Source organism: Eufriesea mexicana, unplaced genomic scaffold, assembly GCF_001483705.2.
Source record: "Eufriesea mexicana isolate 0111107269 unplaced genomic scaffold, ASM148370v2 scaffold1808, whole genome shotgun sequence".
NCBI classification, from domain to species: domain Eukaryota; kingdom Metazoa; phylum Arthropoda; class Insecta; order Hymenoptera; family Apidae; genus Eufriesea; species Eufriesea mexicana.
In genome coordinates this window covers 682,403-700,465 of record NW_016909925.1, presented here as the reverse complement: position 1 = coordinate 700,465, position 18,063 = coordinate 682,403, and the positions used below count along the sequence as shown (strand labels likewise).

The window sequence follows — 18,063 nt, the reverse complement described above, 5'->3', positions numbered from 1 at the left end:
GCGCGAAGCGTCTGTTTGCTCGGACAAGCTCCAGCGGTCCATCGTTCCGTTCCATTCTTTTTTCCCTTATTTCAAACCATGTGACCCACTTGTATCCTTCTGCGCGATGGCACTCGGCTCATATTTTTAACCCGCGTCGACCTTTTTCTTTTCTTTTCATCCATTCTCTCTGTTCGCTCGATTTCCTTTGATCTTTCGAAAAAGAAAAGAACCGCTGTGCCGGGAAACTAGGATTTATATCGATTGCTTCGGCTCGTTTCTGTAACGCGAGTGATGATTCAGACCTTTTTCTCCTTTATTCCGCTTGTTTATTCCGATACGCTGTTCGCGATGGTTCCACTGTCATTTCGTGAATAAATTCCCGATTAAATTCGAAGTTATTTGGTGAATCGCGTTTTCCGAAGTTTCAGCAACGATTGGAAACGCGGTTCGTGCAATCGCGCCGGGTAATTAACCGGTCTCGGGGAAGCGCGCGTCGAATCGACGGCACGCCATGTTGGTTTATCGGTTGATTTTCACGCGGGTTCGATTCGCTGTAACTCGGGCCCGATTTCCGGTATGTGCTCTCGTTTGCCGATGCTGAATTGTCTTCTCCTCGTTGATTGCAGCGCTTAAAATGTCTGGAACGGAGGCACATGGCGGCGATACGAGTCCCACGCGTCAGCCAAGGTAATTAAAAAGTAATCCCTCTTGATTCAGTTGGTGTCGAGGACTGTGCGGAAGTCGGTACGATTCGCAATTTTCTTCTTTTTTCAAATTTTCCCGCGTTTAATGGGGTAACTTTCCAGAGTTGGATCGCTCTTGATTCGTTTGCTCATTGAATTAGATCGCCTCTGTAAGACGAAAACTTTCCCGCCTATCTTCTTACTTCGTAATCGAAAGCTGGGTCTAAACGCAGCGGGATATTTAATCGCGCACTTTCCCTTCCTTCGCGATCATTCCGTCGTTAATTACGGGGAATAAGTTTCAAGGAGAAAGCGCGAGAACGACGTTACAACGAAAGTTTTCGCTTGCCTCGGCGCGACCGTGAGAATGATCGTTGATTGTCCGATTCTACCGACTGCAAATGTCCTCGTTACCAACTTCTGAATACGTTCTCCACACTGGATGTATCAAGCTCGTCCTCGATATTAATCGAGGTATTAATTATCCCGGATCTCGAGCTTCTATGACTCTCTGCGTCCATGGACTTGGATCTCGAGCAGTTCGTTTCGTACAAAGGACACGCTCGGTTAAAAGGGCACTCTCGTTATATCGAGCTGCCTAATTAGCGCCACTGATCCTTCAAAGACGCACGGGCAATAAGCAATTGATATCTTTGAGAATTATGCCTTCCCGAGTATGTTCTTGCTGCTCGTGGCAAGAGGCTTTACGCGAGCGCGCAAGGCCATTATTCATTTTTAAATCTGTCCCCGACTCGTTTATGTCCCAGCGATAATATTTTCTCGTAAAATTTCAGACAGAGTAGAATCCACAGCGTCGGGTTACCGGCTCGAACGTCCCTGCTTCCGGAACCCCCGTCCGCCGGAAGTGGTGCTCCACCGCTGATACCGCGTCGCCATTCCGCCACACCTGCGGTAAGAAAAGTTTAAATAGTTTCGCTGTTCCAATTAATACCCGATTCTGGTTTAATTCACACCTTTCTCCGACCGTTTTATTCGGACGGAAATTCGGCGAATATTTCTGTCGAAAATTTCTCATTATCCGTATATCTCGCTCTATCTTTCTATCTCTCGGTAACGGTGTTCAAGTAACGCAAAATTTGCGGATCAATTGTGGATTTAAACGTTCGCTGTGATTTCAAGCGCGTTTCATGTACGCCTGTGTCGAACATAGGGAAGTAATTTTGCAGATGAAACGAATTACGGTATTCCATCAGCAGTGGTAAATTTCACGAGCGATTAAAAAAATTCGGATGGATTATAAAGGCAATTAGAGAGGATATTATCATGTCGGTATTACGGCGAGCCATAGAACTTTTTGCCCGGCAATGTTTAACGTCCCGACACTTAGCGAATTAACAAAGCAAAGGCGAACAGCGACGACGTAATCTCAGCAAGCAGGTTTTAAATGGTCGCAGTAAATCTAGTAGAAGCAACGAGGAATAAAATGTCCTCCGGCATGTTCCCGTCGTAGAACTCGTTCCTCGTTGCTTGAACAGGTCCACGTAATTAGCGGACAAACGAGGGTTTAATGGATCAAGCTGAATTCGTTCTTTGCACAGACGAGTCTGGACACCGGGACAATGGTCACTCTAAGCACACGCACACCCAATCATCAACACACAGCACACACGGACACACGGGGGCTCATGGTGTTAGTCTAGTTGCAAGTATCTTTTAACGCAACAGCTTTCCACCTTTCTTTGCGCTCTTCCTTTCCCTTCTTTTGGCAAAATCGGGCAATCGAGCGTCAATGTTTATTCTTATCATCACGAGGCTCGTTCCTTCAACGATCTTCAGGAAAGAAAGAACACTCGAAGCGATCGGTAAAGGAAAGTTAAATATAGCTGAGGAAAAAATAAGTTTATCCAGTTTCTTCTCCTTTTATTTTGCATGCGAGTCAAAGAAGGAGCTTTTTCCTCTCCGCTATGTGCATCCTCGAGGGGATAGCAGTTCAATCGAGTAGAACAAAGCGAGCACGAGGGGAACTCTATCGAGGAACTTGTTGATCTCACAGGTAGCTCCGCCACCGATACCATTGCGGCCGCCAGCGATCCCGAAACGAAGCAAAAACGAGAAACCGATCCCGATACAGCTGCCGACGAGGCAGGAGGGTCAGACGAATCGACGGAAAGCCAGCGACCCGACTCCTCCGTCCTCGTCGATATTATCCTCTTCCTGGACTCACGACTCGAACAATCAGAAGCTAATCGACCTAGGTCCATCGAGGGCTCAGGACCAATCGTGCAGCAGTCAGGAGTATGCATTGAACTTTACCAGCAAGGAGTCATTGGATGCTAATGAGGAGGACGATTTCGTGGCTGACTTCGACAAAGCGAATTTCGAGGAAGACTCCAAGCCGAATGAGAAGACGAGTTTCGAAGACCTGCAGAAGGCGTCGCGAGATCTCGAGAAGAGGCTGCACGAGAGGATCGTGAAGAGTGCCGAGTCGAAGTTCAAAGATCATCAGACGGTTAGAGAAGGCAGACAGAGGCAGGGAGCGAACGTGCAGAACAACAGGTAAGCGAAGCTAATACAATTTGCGGATGAAGAAGAAAATGGAGGGTTGATCGAGGTAGAGGATTTACCAAGAGTTCATAGAAGCGTAATAAATCGTGCAACTGCGATCGAGAAGAATTTACATTCCGCGATAAATTAATTAAATTTCAGGCAGGTATCGAGGCTATTCCCACGCAAACTTTTACGAAATTATCCCTGTTGTATCGAATCAGTCAATTATTCCGGGAAACCATTCCAAACCCCACATCTCCGATCCCCCTTCCCTTTAAACCACCCTCGCGTCAAAGTCGTGGCTCCAATGAAATTTCCTGTGTAACGTCGGTTCACCCTAAACTATGTCACCGTGTTTCGAAATCGCGTTAGGGAATTTCGTTGCACGCGCGTCGCGACGCGAGTTTTCGCAGCGAGGGAACTTTCTCCGGGGGAAAAAGCGAAATACCGGCAAGGACTATTAGCTATTAGTTTTCCTCGCGAACAACGATTAGCGGTGACCGTTCGGAAGCGTTCGAGCGGAGAGAAGAGTCCTGTGGAGCGTGGTATAGGGATAGCTAGCTTGTCTCTGGCACACGAATTAGAGAGCTATGGCCGATTACGTTCGCGACGGGCTAAACGAAGCGTGAGCTTCGACTCTATTTCCGAGTTTGAGCAGACGTTTCGTTGAAACGGGGCTCGTAAACGGCCTTATGTAATTCTCTGCTAGCTCGCCATATGCGTTTTAGTGCACGGGTGGAGGAGAAAAGCGTCCTGGGTTGTGAGGGAACGTCGACTGATACTTTACAATTCGGTGGACGTGGAGCATTTCGTATATTCAGATGTATGGTACCTACATGGTACCAGATAGATTCCTGAGAGGAGATCAGAAAGTTTGTCAAAGAGAAAAAAAAATTCAGGTGCAGCGATAATTTGTTATATAACTAGCAATTAGCCTTATGGGGTTTGGGAAGATTTAAAGGAGGAATTAACATTATCCGAAATTGTTTGACAGTTTTAAAAGTCGTAGCTATTAGTGGTAGCTCTGGGGGGTTGAATGGAAGGAAAAGTAACGAGTTTGCGTAGCTTTTAATTTAGAATTCTTCCCATTCTGGAAACAAAAGTTTAACAGAAACCTGTTTCCCGTGAACACCTTGGTCGTTGTTTCGTTATTACAAACTTCGTGTTAGAATCCCTCAACCCCCATACACTTCGTAGAAAACAAAGAGGGAAGAGTGGCTGGTTAAATGTGGCAGAGACATCAAAGGAGTGCCGAAACATACATCTCCGTGGTGGTAATTTCACTTTGGAAAACTCCATGGTGTACTTTTTTAATAAATCAAACGACGACGGAACTTATGGGGCTAATTTAATCGACCGTCCATTCCACATGCTTCTCCGCGAACTTTTTCGTGCCTTCTAACTCACGATGCTCGGTCGTTCGCTTGCTCGACAGGCTTCAGTCGAAGACGAGGAAGAAGGGTGACAGGGAGATCTGCGAGGAAGCTGCAGACGGTAAGTCTCTGGAGAAAATTGCCCCACCGCGGAGGGAGACACCGCAGGAGGACGAGACGAAGTTTGCAGCTCTGGTGAGGTCGCATCGCGAGGCGGAGAAGAGATGCAAGTTCGAGGAGCTTCAGGCCGCTTCGAAGAAGCTCGAGAGAAGGTTGCACGAGGAGGAAGACCAACCGAGGGGTTGCAAGGAAAGGCCAGTCAGCAAGTAAGTTCTTCCAGACGTTTCTTTTCGAGTTTGGAAAATTTCTAACGTTGACGATGGATTCCAAATTTGCTGAGGTTTTTTTCTCTACAATTCGCGAAAGGTTTTCACCGATATTTTCTAAAGCTCAGTTTAGAGAAGCGCGAGAAAGCTGGCTCAGACCATTTTTCATTTACTAAAATCAGGTACGAGGAGTTGCAGAAAGCGTCGCAGGACCTAGAGAGACGGCTGCATTCCGAGCAGAAATCCACGGAAGCGGCACTGCGCGGAAAATACGAGGCAGAGATGGATAGTGCCAGAAATATTTTACAGCACAATTTAAGGAAAAAGAAGAACTACGAGAAATTGGAGAAGTTACCGAAGGCAACGCAGACCAACCTTCCACCACCCCTCAGTGCGATCTCGCAGAGCTCTGTGCCGAAACCTATGAGCGTCCGGCAGGACAGCAACGTTTCCTCGGACAGTTTCAGTCAGACCAGTTCGCCTAGTTACACCAGCAAGACCATGGAGGCTCCTCTTCTGCCTCACAAATACGGCAAGGTTCCAGGTAAACAAGGGTTGGATAGTTATCGTAGCAAACGGAATAAATCTAGATTTTATTCGGCGTTTCATTAGTAACGGGGACTAATTCGGATTCCTGTTTTGCTTATTAAATTTGAACTTTTGTTACACCTGTCGAGATCCTGCAAGCGTCGAACTTCCAGAAACATACTTCTTCGATTTCTGTGCTCGGTAAACGTGTTCGACCGTGATATTACCGATCCTGTGGTCGAGACATTTTGCGGCGAGTATGGTTGATGGATCGAGGTTCGTAACTGATGGTCAGTAGTACGTGACACGTTTTAGCTTCACGTCTGGCATCGTTTACCTTCTGTTACGTTACAAATTCGCGGAATTTTCCAAACTAACGCGTCTACCAATTTGCCAGAAACAATTGAATCAATCATCCAAGGGAAACTTTTCGTGTTGCGGATAACAACGTTGGGATTGCTCTTAGTTTCGACTCTGTGCCAATATATCATCGCTTTTACAAAAAATTTCAGCCGTATCGGTGAATTTTTCCGCGATACGCGGGATCAACGATTCAATTGCAGCCAGCTGAAACGTGTTTCATCCTACCCTGACCCAGGTTTAAAAAATCGATCTCGATTAATCATCCCCGCATTTACTGTCGTTTCTCTTGCGTCTGCTGTTCGATTACACCGGCGACTGGTTTGTTGCAAAAGCAAGTGATCGCGAGGCTTCTACGTGACTGGAATACAGCCTACCGATTATCCGAAGTTAAAAGTATCTCGACTTCTGATGCTCGCCCACGACCATATACCCTCCCATCCTGGTAATGTTAATGAAATTCTTGGACGAAATTTTCAGACAGAGCAATGGTGTCGGAGCCGGACAACTCGTCGGGTCGCACCATCACCAAGTCGACCAGCACGCCGGCCAGTCTGCAGGCGATCGTCAGGGTCCACGGCGGCAACAACGGCTCCTTGCATCACAAGGTGAGCGGACCTAGGACGCTTTTCAATGCGCAGAAACGAAGGCGTTATGTAACGGTGAAAACGGCACGATTAATTCTTTCGCGCTCGCCGTTTATCGATTGCGTTCGTTTCCCACGCCGTTGTTACGTAACGTGGAAAGGACGGAGGAAGAGCGAGAGAGAGGGATTGGCGAAAGAGCAAGGGTGGAAAGGAGACGAAGAGATAGACGCGGAATTAAGGGTCAAGCGATTCCTGAAGGCTCGCGCGCTCGGCCGAGCGCGAACGAATATGGAGGCCAACGTCGACTGCAAAGCGAGCTTGTTGACACGTTGCAGAAAGCCGGAAACGTTTGAAGTCGGTTCGATTTAATTGGTCGGTCGGAAGATGGACCATCCGCCCGGAGAATCGATCCGGATTGCGGAACGATCGAAAACGGGAAGTCGTGTACTCGTTTCGTGGCTCTCGCGTTGAAATAGGGAATGCGTGGAATTTTATTTCGAAATACGAAGATTTTTTCGACGAGAAATGGTCGAGATGATAAGACGGGACACAGTTCGGGACGGATTGCGAATTAGGAACACAGGTTACGAGTTAGGAACACAGGCTATGAGTTAGTAGGAACACTGGTTACGAGTTGGGGATGCAAAATTCAAATTTCGCGATGTTCTTGCAAAGGATATTCAGGATCATTGTGACAGAATGTAACGCGAATTGGAGGCTCGCGTTACTCGTTTCCATGGGGATCGATAATCCGCGTCATTTATTCCTTTTGTTCGGAACTGGAGAAACGTTCGCTCGTTCTTTCCGAATTATGTGTGCGATAGTGGTAATATCGGAAGCCTGTATGGAGCCGTGGCCAATATCATTTCGTATCGAACATCGGGCTGTTATTAACGCCGAAAATAGCAATGGACGCGATAATAAACGCGAAATTTCCAGGACTGGTGTGAAGCAACGTTTATGGAGTCCGCAGCTGGTTCTTTTAATTGCCTCGTTCGTTCCTATTTTTTCGTTTCGCGCGAGTTTCGTTGATCACTTTTATTAAAAACGATCGCTTCGGTATAATTTGATATCTCGTTTATGGGATGTTTCAATGGAAATAAAACCCGAGATTCGTGAATCGAAAGAGATATGGAAATAGAAATCGTCTGACCGGGGCATGTCTGATCAATGACGCTTGCGACTACTTGCAGCGTTAGTCACGCGGATACGTTACTTCTTCATGCGATCCTTTCTTCTCATTTATGGTACAGGTTGATTCGGAGATAGTAATAAAATTAGGTACCTCGATATTATTATTTACATTGTTTAATTGGTACTAATGGCCCCTTTGCGCCCGTCGAGTAGACTGAAAAGTCACGAGAAGAGCGCAAAGAACTTGCCAATGAAATTATCGTCGCGTTACTCGAGAGCTCGCTTTTCTCGAGAGTAATGGAAATTTCATAGGAACCATGGCCGAACAAAGTCGACCAGGGACACAGAATTCGGCTGTTCGGGTTGACGACAAACGTAATTTGTCCTTTGCCAACGTGATAGGTCCGGGCGGGAATTATAATCGATATTGACCGACCAAGGGTCGACTATCGCGTACCAACACGTAGCGAGGGTGCGTTGACTTCTCAAACACGGAATCTGTTGCGAGTTGATGTTGTCGACTTGACACCGGGGACTAATATTTGCGTCAATTCACTCGATACACTGGCATGAGATTATGTAAGCCGTGGAGCTAGTATTTCTCTTGTCCCAGAGCGAATCAAAATCTGTACTATTCCGACTGGGGACGTGGAAGCTTGTTTTCCTACGAGAACAGGCGAAAAGTGAGCTGTATGGATGATGGAAAATTGTTTGGTCTAGGTAGTTGACAGGTTAGAAGATAGGTTTGTTAAAAGGTTCATATACTCTTGACTCCTAGCGGTCTTATGTCGAGCTGTTTGATCGATCTGCTATCTTTTTAGCATATAGAATACATAAATTTTAGAACAGAATCTCGAATGTGATTTACAGTAGAATCTCGATTCCTATTTATCAACAACAAGCGTTTATACACGTCTTACGATTCTTTTTCGTTTTCACAAAATCTTCTTTTCGATTGTTCACTGTCTCAGTGACTTGATAAAGTACTCGATCGTGAATGCCTCTAGTTATCCAGGTCGTTCGTTTCGCGGTTAAGCCGGCTAACTGACGTCCTACCATATTTCGCAGATAGTAACTACTCTAAAAGGAATTGCGTTAATATTCCGATGGTGAGAATGCTTACTCTACCGAGGAGAAAAAAATCGTCGGCGTCAACTCTAACATCACCTCTTGCAAATTGCTTTCAGATCATCAGAGACATGTCCAGCAGCCATTACGTAACCACCAGAAGATTGCGGTTCAGATTCATGCAGGTATTCTTCAACGCCGTAGCGTTGTTGATCATCGCCGGAGGCCTGGCCGTCTATTTCAAGAGTAAGCAGACGCGTTCCATTTTATCAATCTTAAAACGCATCGTGCATCCATTTATCCACGACGTACCGCCATTCCGCGCGAGCTAATCGCAATGAATCGTCGATGAAACGTGTCAGAGGAACGATATTGCGCGATCGTCAGTGACAAACGTAAATGTTGGCGACGTTAGGTGGTATAATGCACGAGCACGTAGCACGAAGAGCTTTGTGGTAGCAGAAGATCAATAGAGCTCCCAGTTCCCGCGTGCTACTTGCTTTCAAACATCAACACCGGCTTCGCGTGCAACTTTGTCCAATGCACCCGTCGTTTGCTACGTACGATTGGCTTTTTCCTTTGGTGTTACCGCTGGTGTCACCGTTAATTAATCGTAATTTCAAACCGCGTCGCTTCTGTCCTCTTGCCACGTGTGTCATACGAAGGGTCGACAGTGAAACGGTGTAGTGTGGGATTTTGTTGGTTTAAGGAAAAAGAGTTTCTTCCCGAGAGAAGTTCGAGTTTATTCGGAGAAAACGTCGCTGAGAAGAGAAAATTGCACGTTTCGCTAGAGTTCCTGAAAGAGTGCCTCGTAACGTGTCGCGTATACCGGGGCACAATGACAGAGGGCACTCGAGCGTATGAAAACCGTGTCGTACAATACTTTCCTTGCAGCATCCATTAGGCGTGCGTTGGTCAAAGGGTACGTGGTAAAATACTACTCGACGAAATGTGAAAGGTTAATCTTAAAACAGTAATTTCCGGTCTTCGAAGGGTGTCACAGCCTATCGAGAACTTTAACGATCGGTGGTTCTATTTGTAGACCTCCTTTGCAACTTCTCCGATTCATCCACGTAAACAAAATGCAAACAAGATGAACGTGAATTTACAACTGCAAAATTGTAATTTCAACCATTTCAATCGATAAAATTGTGTACACAGCGTATCCAGAGACGATTATACGACTGGAGAACAAAACGATCTACACGAACATGATCGCGTTCACGGAGCAAGTTCCGGCAGTGATAGAGGAGAAGAATCCAGCGCCGGGAGTGTGTCTGCCCGTAATCGTGACGTTCTGCCAGTACCATAAGGTAAATCCTCCAAGTCCGGTCGTCCACGTGCCGTGCGCGATTTTCTTCGAAATAATTTCCAATAAGATCGCGTGGAATTCGTCTATGAGATTCCCGGGATTCGTCGAGTCGAATTAAAACAATGTACGTCACGCGTGTCGTTCGATCGCAGCATCTTTACAGCCGTTCAGCTATGCGCAAGATACCCGGGATATCGGGGATTGCTCGTTCACGTTCAGGATATTTGTCTTCCGGTTGTTTCGTAACCCGTGAATATCCGAAATTCGCTTCTGTGAGTAGCACTTTGCGTATTTGACTATCCGAAATTTTCTATCGAGTAACCAAGCTTCACGAATCGTTGGTAAATATGAAGGAAAATTCAATTCCCGATGACAATCCTGAAATAGAAACTTATCAAACATCTAAATAATTTAATCGAAAGCATTCAGAATCGTCCGTGTATTTACCCTGAAGAGAGAAAGAGAGGAGTAGAACCATTCTCGTCGCGAGTTGTGACACGCGAAGGACAGCGGAACGACTGACGTTCTAATTAAAAGGGAGTAAGCCAGACGCATTTACGTGTGCCGTTTCGTTTGCCGATTCCCCTAGATCCCGTATAATTTCACCATCTTCCCGAATTTCATTGGCAATCACGGACAGCGAGACGCCCAGCACATGCTCGAGCCTTTTGGCTCCGTGATCGACGTCAGGTGCTATGAACTGGCCGCCCTCTTCCTCTGCAGCGTTTTCGTGCCGAAATGCGGCTCTCGTGGCCACGTTGTTCTACCTTGTCGCAGCCTCTGTTCTCGTAAGTGGTCTATTATTATTTGGATATCTTATTAGAGACGTTTCTTGGATGTTCAGCGAGATCTTTTAATTTTCATTCAAAGTGTTGGTCAAATGACATTGTCCGACAAGCGGCTGGTATATACTACTTGAAATTTTATTTTACGAATTTGACGAAATTGATTCAGGATTCTGTAAGAGTTGTTTTTCAAGGGATTTTGATTTTTGTTCAGATACCATGAGACGTTGTGGATTCTTTCTGGACGTGTTTGGACTGACACTGTCATACTTTCTGGACTGCAACCAGTTCTTGGAGAATTCCAATCCGGACAAGTGTGTGGGCCACCAGGAAGTGGTAGAGGCAGACCGGAGAGCAGAGAGACCTGGTAAGCCATAATTATACCTCTTGTATCAATGCCCCTTGATTGCACGGACAGAGAACTACTTCCAAAATTTAGCTATCTGCCTGCCTTCTGAATATCTTGCAATTTCGAGTAAAGGTGCATCGTAGAATGAGAAGAAAACGAAAATTATCAGAAAATCCTTGGTCAGTAGAGAAATTCGATAACTAGGTAAAAAAATTGCGAAAGAGGCGAAATGGAATCGGAGGGTGTGCTCTTTGTCCGTCGATCATGGGTCCTTCGTCATTTTCGGCAGCCATTTATTCGGCTCCTTCGCCGAGGATAAGCCTAAAGGATAAAGTCCGAGCATTTGATAAAGAGGTGGATAATCGTGGGATTAAAATAATCTCGCCGAGACAGCCGGGCGACTGCTACGGTATAGGCGGATCCGTGATAAAACGACGGGAAGACCCGACCATTTCCTCCTGCCTGTTCCTTCCTATGCTATGCCTCGCTGGAATTAAGAAAACGTGCCTGTGAACCGCAAACCTTCCAGAAATTTGTGTATTTTTTAAACTCGAAGCAAATAATTATTTCGAATCGATGTCACTTTGACGCCATATTTTAGACCATTGAACACCCAGCGAACGGGGTATAATACACCTACGCCGAAGGAGTATAAAGGAGAACCTGCGATTTAAAACAAGGACAATAATTCGATCTCCGTAAACACCCACGACCGCAAAACTATCCGCCTTCGAATCTCGACCAGCGACGTCTCCTAGTCACTGGAACAATGAGGCGCCGGAAATATTTACGCGACTTCGCCACGCGTCTTTTGTTTAAGCAATTCCATCGCGTCGAGGCGAACGAGACTAATTGCCGACTAACCTGCTAAACCTATGTTCATTGTTCGCGCTTTCGTCCACGTGTACGACTCTTTTGTTCGCCACGAAATGGCCTCCATTGTTGACCGTTCTCCGCTTGGCGGGAAGCCTCGGCCAACCGGTCGTTTCGATACAATCAGATTTTCTTAATCGTCCTCGAGGTTCCATCTAATTGCACCTTCAATGGTGATTCTTAACCTGCACGATCGAACCGATATATCGATTATCTTCGGTTCCACGGTTAGGTCGCAGTGGAATCACGCACCATTGGTCAGGCGTAATTCGATTCCGACCATCGTTATGTTTGTCGTGCGGGCTTGGGTGAGTTAGGACAAATGGAAATCGAATTATTTGTAATTTCATCGAACAATTTATACAGATACCAAGTAGGAAGTTCTTGAGGTAAATTGAAACACAAGAGAATTAGCGGTTTCAGAGGATCAAAGATGAAATAGGAATCGGGTATTAAATTTAGATTTCTGTTTAAAAATGTAATTTATTTTTCATTCGTTTCGATAAATTTTATTCTTTGTACAGCGAAAATGTTACAGAACGACCCTCTTTCATAGTCAACAAACATCCCATCGGGAAAGCTCGAACAAACGAGAGAACGACTTCCCGCTGCGACCACTTCTCCGTTCAGTGATAAAAGTTGATTCTGGTCGGACGTCCCGGCAACTAGGAGATTAAAAGATCGCCGGTCTTGAGACGATGCAATTACCAAAATCGAAGTCGAGTGAAAGAGCAGGATCTTTCGTTATCGATCTGACCGTCGAGGACGCAATGGAGGATCGATTCAGGGCCGGTTGATAAAGCTATTTATTCGCGTTCGCGGCTAATTAAAATTAAATTGCGCCCCGATTATGGGGTCACTCCGATCGAGCGATTTTCTATGGTTCAACGCTTCTCGCTTTCTTTCCCTTTGCGCGTTCGACTCCATGAACCTGTCTCCTTTATTTCACCGCTATTTATACGACGACTGGAAATATCGGGGAAATTTAGAATCCCTTTCGAGCGTCCCCTTCAATGCGAATTTACGGCGACGTTCCAAAACTCGCCGACCAACGCGCTTTTTTCACTCACTTTTTCCCCTCATCGAATGGGCCATTCGGTTTCTCGGAGAGAGTTTGCATATATCCGACCGCATAAATTATATCTGACGGGGTATTTCTGAAAGAGATTCGAAAGAATCCTACGTGATCGGGATTAATGACGTACAATTTGGAATCGAAGTTTCGAATATTAGCGATTACAGTTGGGCATCCGGTAAAAAATTGTGAGCGATAAGAAACACGTCGGGAAAATTGATTTATTTCGGTCATACCTTAAGTTAGATTCCATTAGTCGTAACGTGGGAATGATTTTCATAGAAATGGAACTCGTATGGTTTTTATGGTAGATAAAAGGCACGTGTGTCTGTCGACGTTCGTTTGCTATCAGCGTGTGTTAGTTTACTAGATTCGGCGTGCACGCATGTGTCGCTGCTAATGGAGTCCTAATTGCAAAATCTATATCAAACGATCGCGCGATGGGCGCTTTTCGATGCTGGCCTGCTCTATGGAATTTCCTTCGAGAGAGAGAGTATATATCTTAAACGGTATACTTGCGGCGAATAAGCATTTATCAAAGAGCCATAAACGCGACGTCTTCGTCGTTTTACAGAGAGGAACCTGATGTTTAAATGCAATGGAGAGATTCATGGCTAGATTACAGCCAATAGACGAACAAATTTTATCTTTCTCGATGGAATTTAAAATCGTACTTTCTTTTCCATATGTGTCTAGGGAGAATCACAAAAGTTAGGACTTTTGTGTTGTTAAAAGAGAATTATTGGTAGATCGAGTGAAATATTTTCATACTTAAATACAAGCAAATGTTTGAAAATTCCCTCAGAATTCCGCGATCTTCTTATATACTTAGCTTCATTGCAGTTTAACGATTTACTCATTCGAAAGAGAGGCCCAAACCTGGAAATCTGAACTAAAAATTAACATTATTGATTCCCGAAATTGCACACAGAGAAATAATGGGAAACTATAATAATCCATAATGCAGCAGTTTCGCAACGAACGAACTGGAAGTCAATCACCGCCATTTACCATGTATCCCTCGATCCCTTGATCCCTCGATCCCTCGTTCTTCTAATTTTTCCATTTCCACGTTCCACTGCGTGTTTCTGTCGTGGAATGATTGAAAGCTCTGAACGGAAAACAAAATGGTGGAATGTAGAAACGAGACGAAAAAAGAAAGAAAAAAGAGGAAAAAGAAAGAAAGAAATGGCACGTGGTATGTAGGAAAGAGCGATACTGTTATCCGTTTCTTGGTGAATCCGTTGCATAGTATGCACCAACGGCTTCCAATGCGATGGGACCAGATGCATTCCGGTCGACTGGCGTTGCGACGGTCACTTGGATTGTGCGGATCACAGCGACGAGATTGGATGCGGCGAGTGTACCACCTCCACCTCCTCCACCTCTGCCTTCAGCACGAAGATCATGAAGAAGAATCCAGTCTCGAAGTCGCCCTGGCATTGCGGAGAAAGAAGGTGCATGTTTCCGAACCACAACTGCGACGGGGTAATGGATTGTCCATGGGGTCAGGACGAAAGATACTGCTGTAAGTGGACCATTTTGATTGTGGATTAGTTTGTTTCCCTCGTTCGGTGCGGGCAAATGATTAGATTCGTAGTTAGGGATGAGGGGGATCAGTGGACACGGGGAATCGTGGGATTAGATAGAGATAGAACAGAGGGTAGAAACAGAGTGGTAGTATAGTTACAATATCACGTAAAGAGGGATTTAGTAAAATATTAATTTCCAATCTTATCCAAGTTAATTTCTTTTTGTCCGATGAAAGTAATTCTTGTAAATTCCCTGCCAGTGAGATTGAGCGAGAGAAACGGAGACATAGGCGAAGGGAGGTTGGAAGTGTACCACGCAGGGATGGGTAAATTCATGGCAGCTTGCATCCCTTACTGGAATCAGAATTCCGCCAAAACCATCTGTTCCATGCTCGGATATACGTAAGACCACTTTCAACCGATGTGAAGTTTGTGATCTTGTCACGGGGATGCAGAAGTCTGTCATAAAATCGTTATAGGGTTTCGCTCTCGTCCCAGTTGATCACGTTGGGTATGAACATTACTGACAGAGATCCTGGAAATCAGCAGACGAATCTTCTCAAGGAATTTCAGCAATGCATCACGGATGAAGAAGCCTATCCAACGGCTGAGTTGAAGTGTTCGGAATATGGTACGCTGTTTCGAATTTTATTTTAAACGATGTATTAATTTCCTTGCATTATATCATCACAAACGTATCGCATTCAGCTTGTGGACGAAGAACCACGGTTTATGGGAATTCGAGAGCGAAGACGAGGATCGTAGGTGGCGTGGAGTCAGCTCCTGGTGACTGGCCGTTTCTGGCAGCTCTTCTTGGAGGTCCTGAACAGATTTTCTATTGTGCCGGGGTCCTGATCGCCGATCAGTGGGTCCTGACAGCGTCTCATTGCGCGGGAAAGTAAGTAGCACCCATCTTAAGAATTTTACTGAGAAAAAGGCATTAGAGTCGAGGAAAATAATCGACCTCTGAATTTTCAGCCGCACCGATGTAACTGGATGGACGATACAGTTAGGAATTACTAGAAGGCACTCTTACACTTATCTTGGTCAGAAGCTGAAGGTGAAAAGAGTGGTGTCCCATCCGAATTACAATTTGGAAGTCGCTCAAGACAACGACGTGGCTCTCTTTCAGGTACATCTCTCTCATCTAGTAACTGACGAGACACTATTTGCTAAGCAAATCATTGAGAAATACTCGGTGGATATTCGAAGTCGATTTTCTTGACAACGAAGCTTTGAATGAAAAAATTTTATTCTTTATTTTCGATTATACCACCATTTCTGGGACACCCTGTATATTTGAATAAATTGTAATAAAATCACGTTTTCTTATCTTCAGCTTGAAGAACGAGTGCAATTTCACGAACATCTAAGGCCAGTCTGTCTGCCAGAGGCTGACGCTCATTTGATACCCGGTACGCTGTGCACTGTGATTGGCTGGGGCAGGAAAAACGATACCGATTGTATGTATTTAACGATACCAAATATAAAATTGTTCGATCATCAGTAACTACCTTAACCAGATCAATTTACACAGCTTCCGAATACGAACCAGCTGTGAACGAAGTTCAAGTTCCAGTCCTGAATAGAGAAATATGCAAGCTTTGGCTAGCGCACGAAGTATCGAACTTCACTGACGGGATGATATGCGCTGGATATCCGGACGGAGGAAAAGATGCATGCCAGGTAAATTTGGGAATTGATCGATGCCACGAAATAGAAATTTTGTAACTTTCAAAGTCGGAGTTTTCGTCGAATTTTCTTGTTCAATCGACAGGGTGATTCCGGAGGACCTCTGTTGTGTCAAGACGAAGAAGACAAAGAGAAATGGTTTGTCGGAGGAATAGTAAGTTGGGGCATAAAGTGTGCCCATCCGAAACTCCCAGGGGTGTATGCCAACGTACCAAAATACGTGTCCTGGATACATAGCGAGATGGCAAAGTACTCCGACATAGGTATGGTTTAATTAGAAAATGAAAACGACGAAGGTGATGAGGTGGACAAGTCGAAGAAGTCACTCACCGAAGAGGTATTCAGGTATATAGTTAAGACAATAATTTGAACGACAATAAACCTAGTCGAGAAATTAGGAAACTTTGTTACACGTCGTCGAGGAGTGTTTTGAGGGAATTAGCGATTATACACTTAGGTGGGCGGGATTATTCCAGCCTCTTGCGTTGATCTACCAGCTTATAAAAATTTCGCTTTATCATAAAGACAAAAAGTAATCGTACTCACTTGATACAAATTCTCTTTTGAATAGCATATTTTGAAATGTTGTACACCAGTGAAATTTTCGAGAATATCTTTCTCTATAAAGACAATACGATCTCAATTACGACAGACGCCACGAGTTCGAAGTCTTTGTACCCTGTTTAGTAAAACGTTCCCCTTGTAACGTGTATTTTTACCGTGAACTCCTAACTTCGTTTCTAAACGACGATAAATCCGACAAATAGAAGAAGAATAACGAGGACAGATACAAACGTGATCGAGCTCTAATGAGGATAATTGTACGATTGCTTCAATGAAGTTCGAGTCAGAGTAGGAAGTTGGTCGACGTGGATTGGATAACAGTTTCGTAATCTTTTAATCTTTTCTATAGCATATGACAATAGCCCTTCGAAGATTTCAGACCGAACTTTTGCATTTCTATTTCCATTTCTACACGGAGTATTTTGAAACAATCTCAGCAAGGGTCAGCTCCTTCGATTCTACGTTGATCAACTTCCAAGCACTTCTTTTACACTTTACGATAAGAAACTTAGATAAGAATGCGGAAGCAAAGGTGAAATAGGGAATATATTAAGGAAAAGGAAAAGCTTCGGACAACGAGCTCTCGTCGCCACTTTCTGGAAAATCCATGGCCGCTTCTGCTCAAGAGATGTCGAAGCAAAAAGCAAAACTGTGCAAATGTCCCGTCGAAGTTAGAGACGAATGAAAAGCGAAGGACACGGTGAAAAATATGTCGCATCAGATGCGATAAAGTAATAATAATAATGACGATAATGATACTAATAATAATATCAACGGTAATCGTTATTACTAGGAAAATGGTAACAGCAACAATAATAATAACGATAATAACGGTAATGATAATGATAATAATAATAAAGGATACAATTTTCTATCGCCGTCGGTTTTTTGGAGAGCCGCGTACGTGCCACCAAGTGGTCGATAATCACGATTCGAGGGGTGTGCGTTACCTGTTCGTCTATATTAAACGCATATATCTGGGAACTGATTGAAAAAGGATCGAAAGGATCCCGATTTTTTTGTGAAATATTAAAAATGGCTACGAAACAGGACACGATCTTTTTTCTCTTAAAAGATGCTAGCGATACTTTTGTACGAGTTTTACAGACGCACACCCAACATCGGTGAAACTTCTGTGCACATACTGCATCAGATGCATCTGTGCACTTATAGTAATCGTTCCGTGTAATTGTAAGAGCCTACTATAGAGTATTATCGATATGGCTAATCTAAGTTGTACGTTTGTTAACGTAGGTAAAAATTATAATACATACGTGTTTAGCGCTGCGTGTATTAATCGTATACTAATATAAAGCACACGTGTTAGCGTAG

General features: G+C 44.6%; 1 protein-coding gene across 1 annotated transcript; it reads left to right on the top strand.

Moving 5' to 3' along the window:
• The first annotated feature begins 610 nt into the window (after positions 1-610).
• LOC108549112 (uncharacterized) lies at positions 611-16,441 on the top strand. The gene is given in 18 exon segments (XM_017902358.1): positions 611-669; positions 1,460-1,577; positions 2,680-3,182; positions 4,609-4,872; positions 5,055-5,416; positions 6,241-6,368; positions 8,669-8,795; positions 9,711-9,862; positions 10,451-10,649; positions 10,861-11,013; positions 14,196-14,471; positions 14,736-14,877; positions 14,955-15,106; positions 15,184-15,373; positions 15,454-15,607; positions 15,815-15,953; positions 15,956-16,161; positions 16,253-16,441. Coding segments are annotated over 18 exon segments (3,507 nt in total). The 5' UTR covers positions 611-616.
• Positions 16,442-18,063: the final 1,622 nt, after the last annotated feature.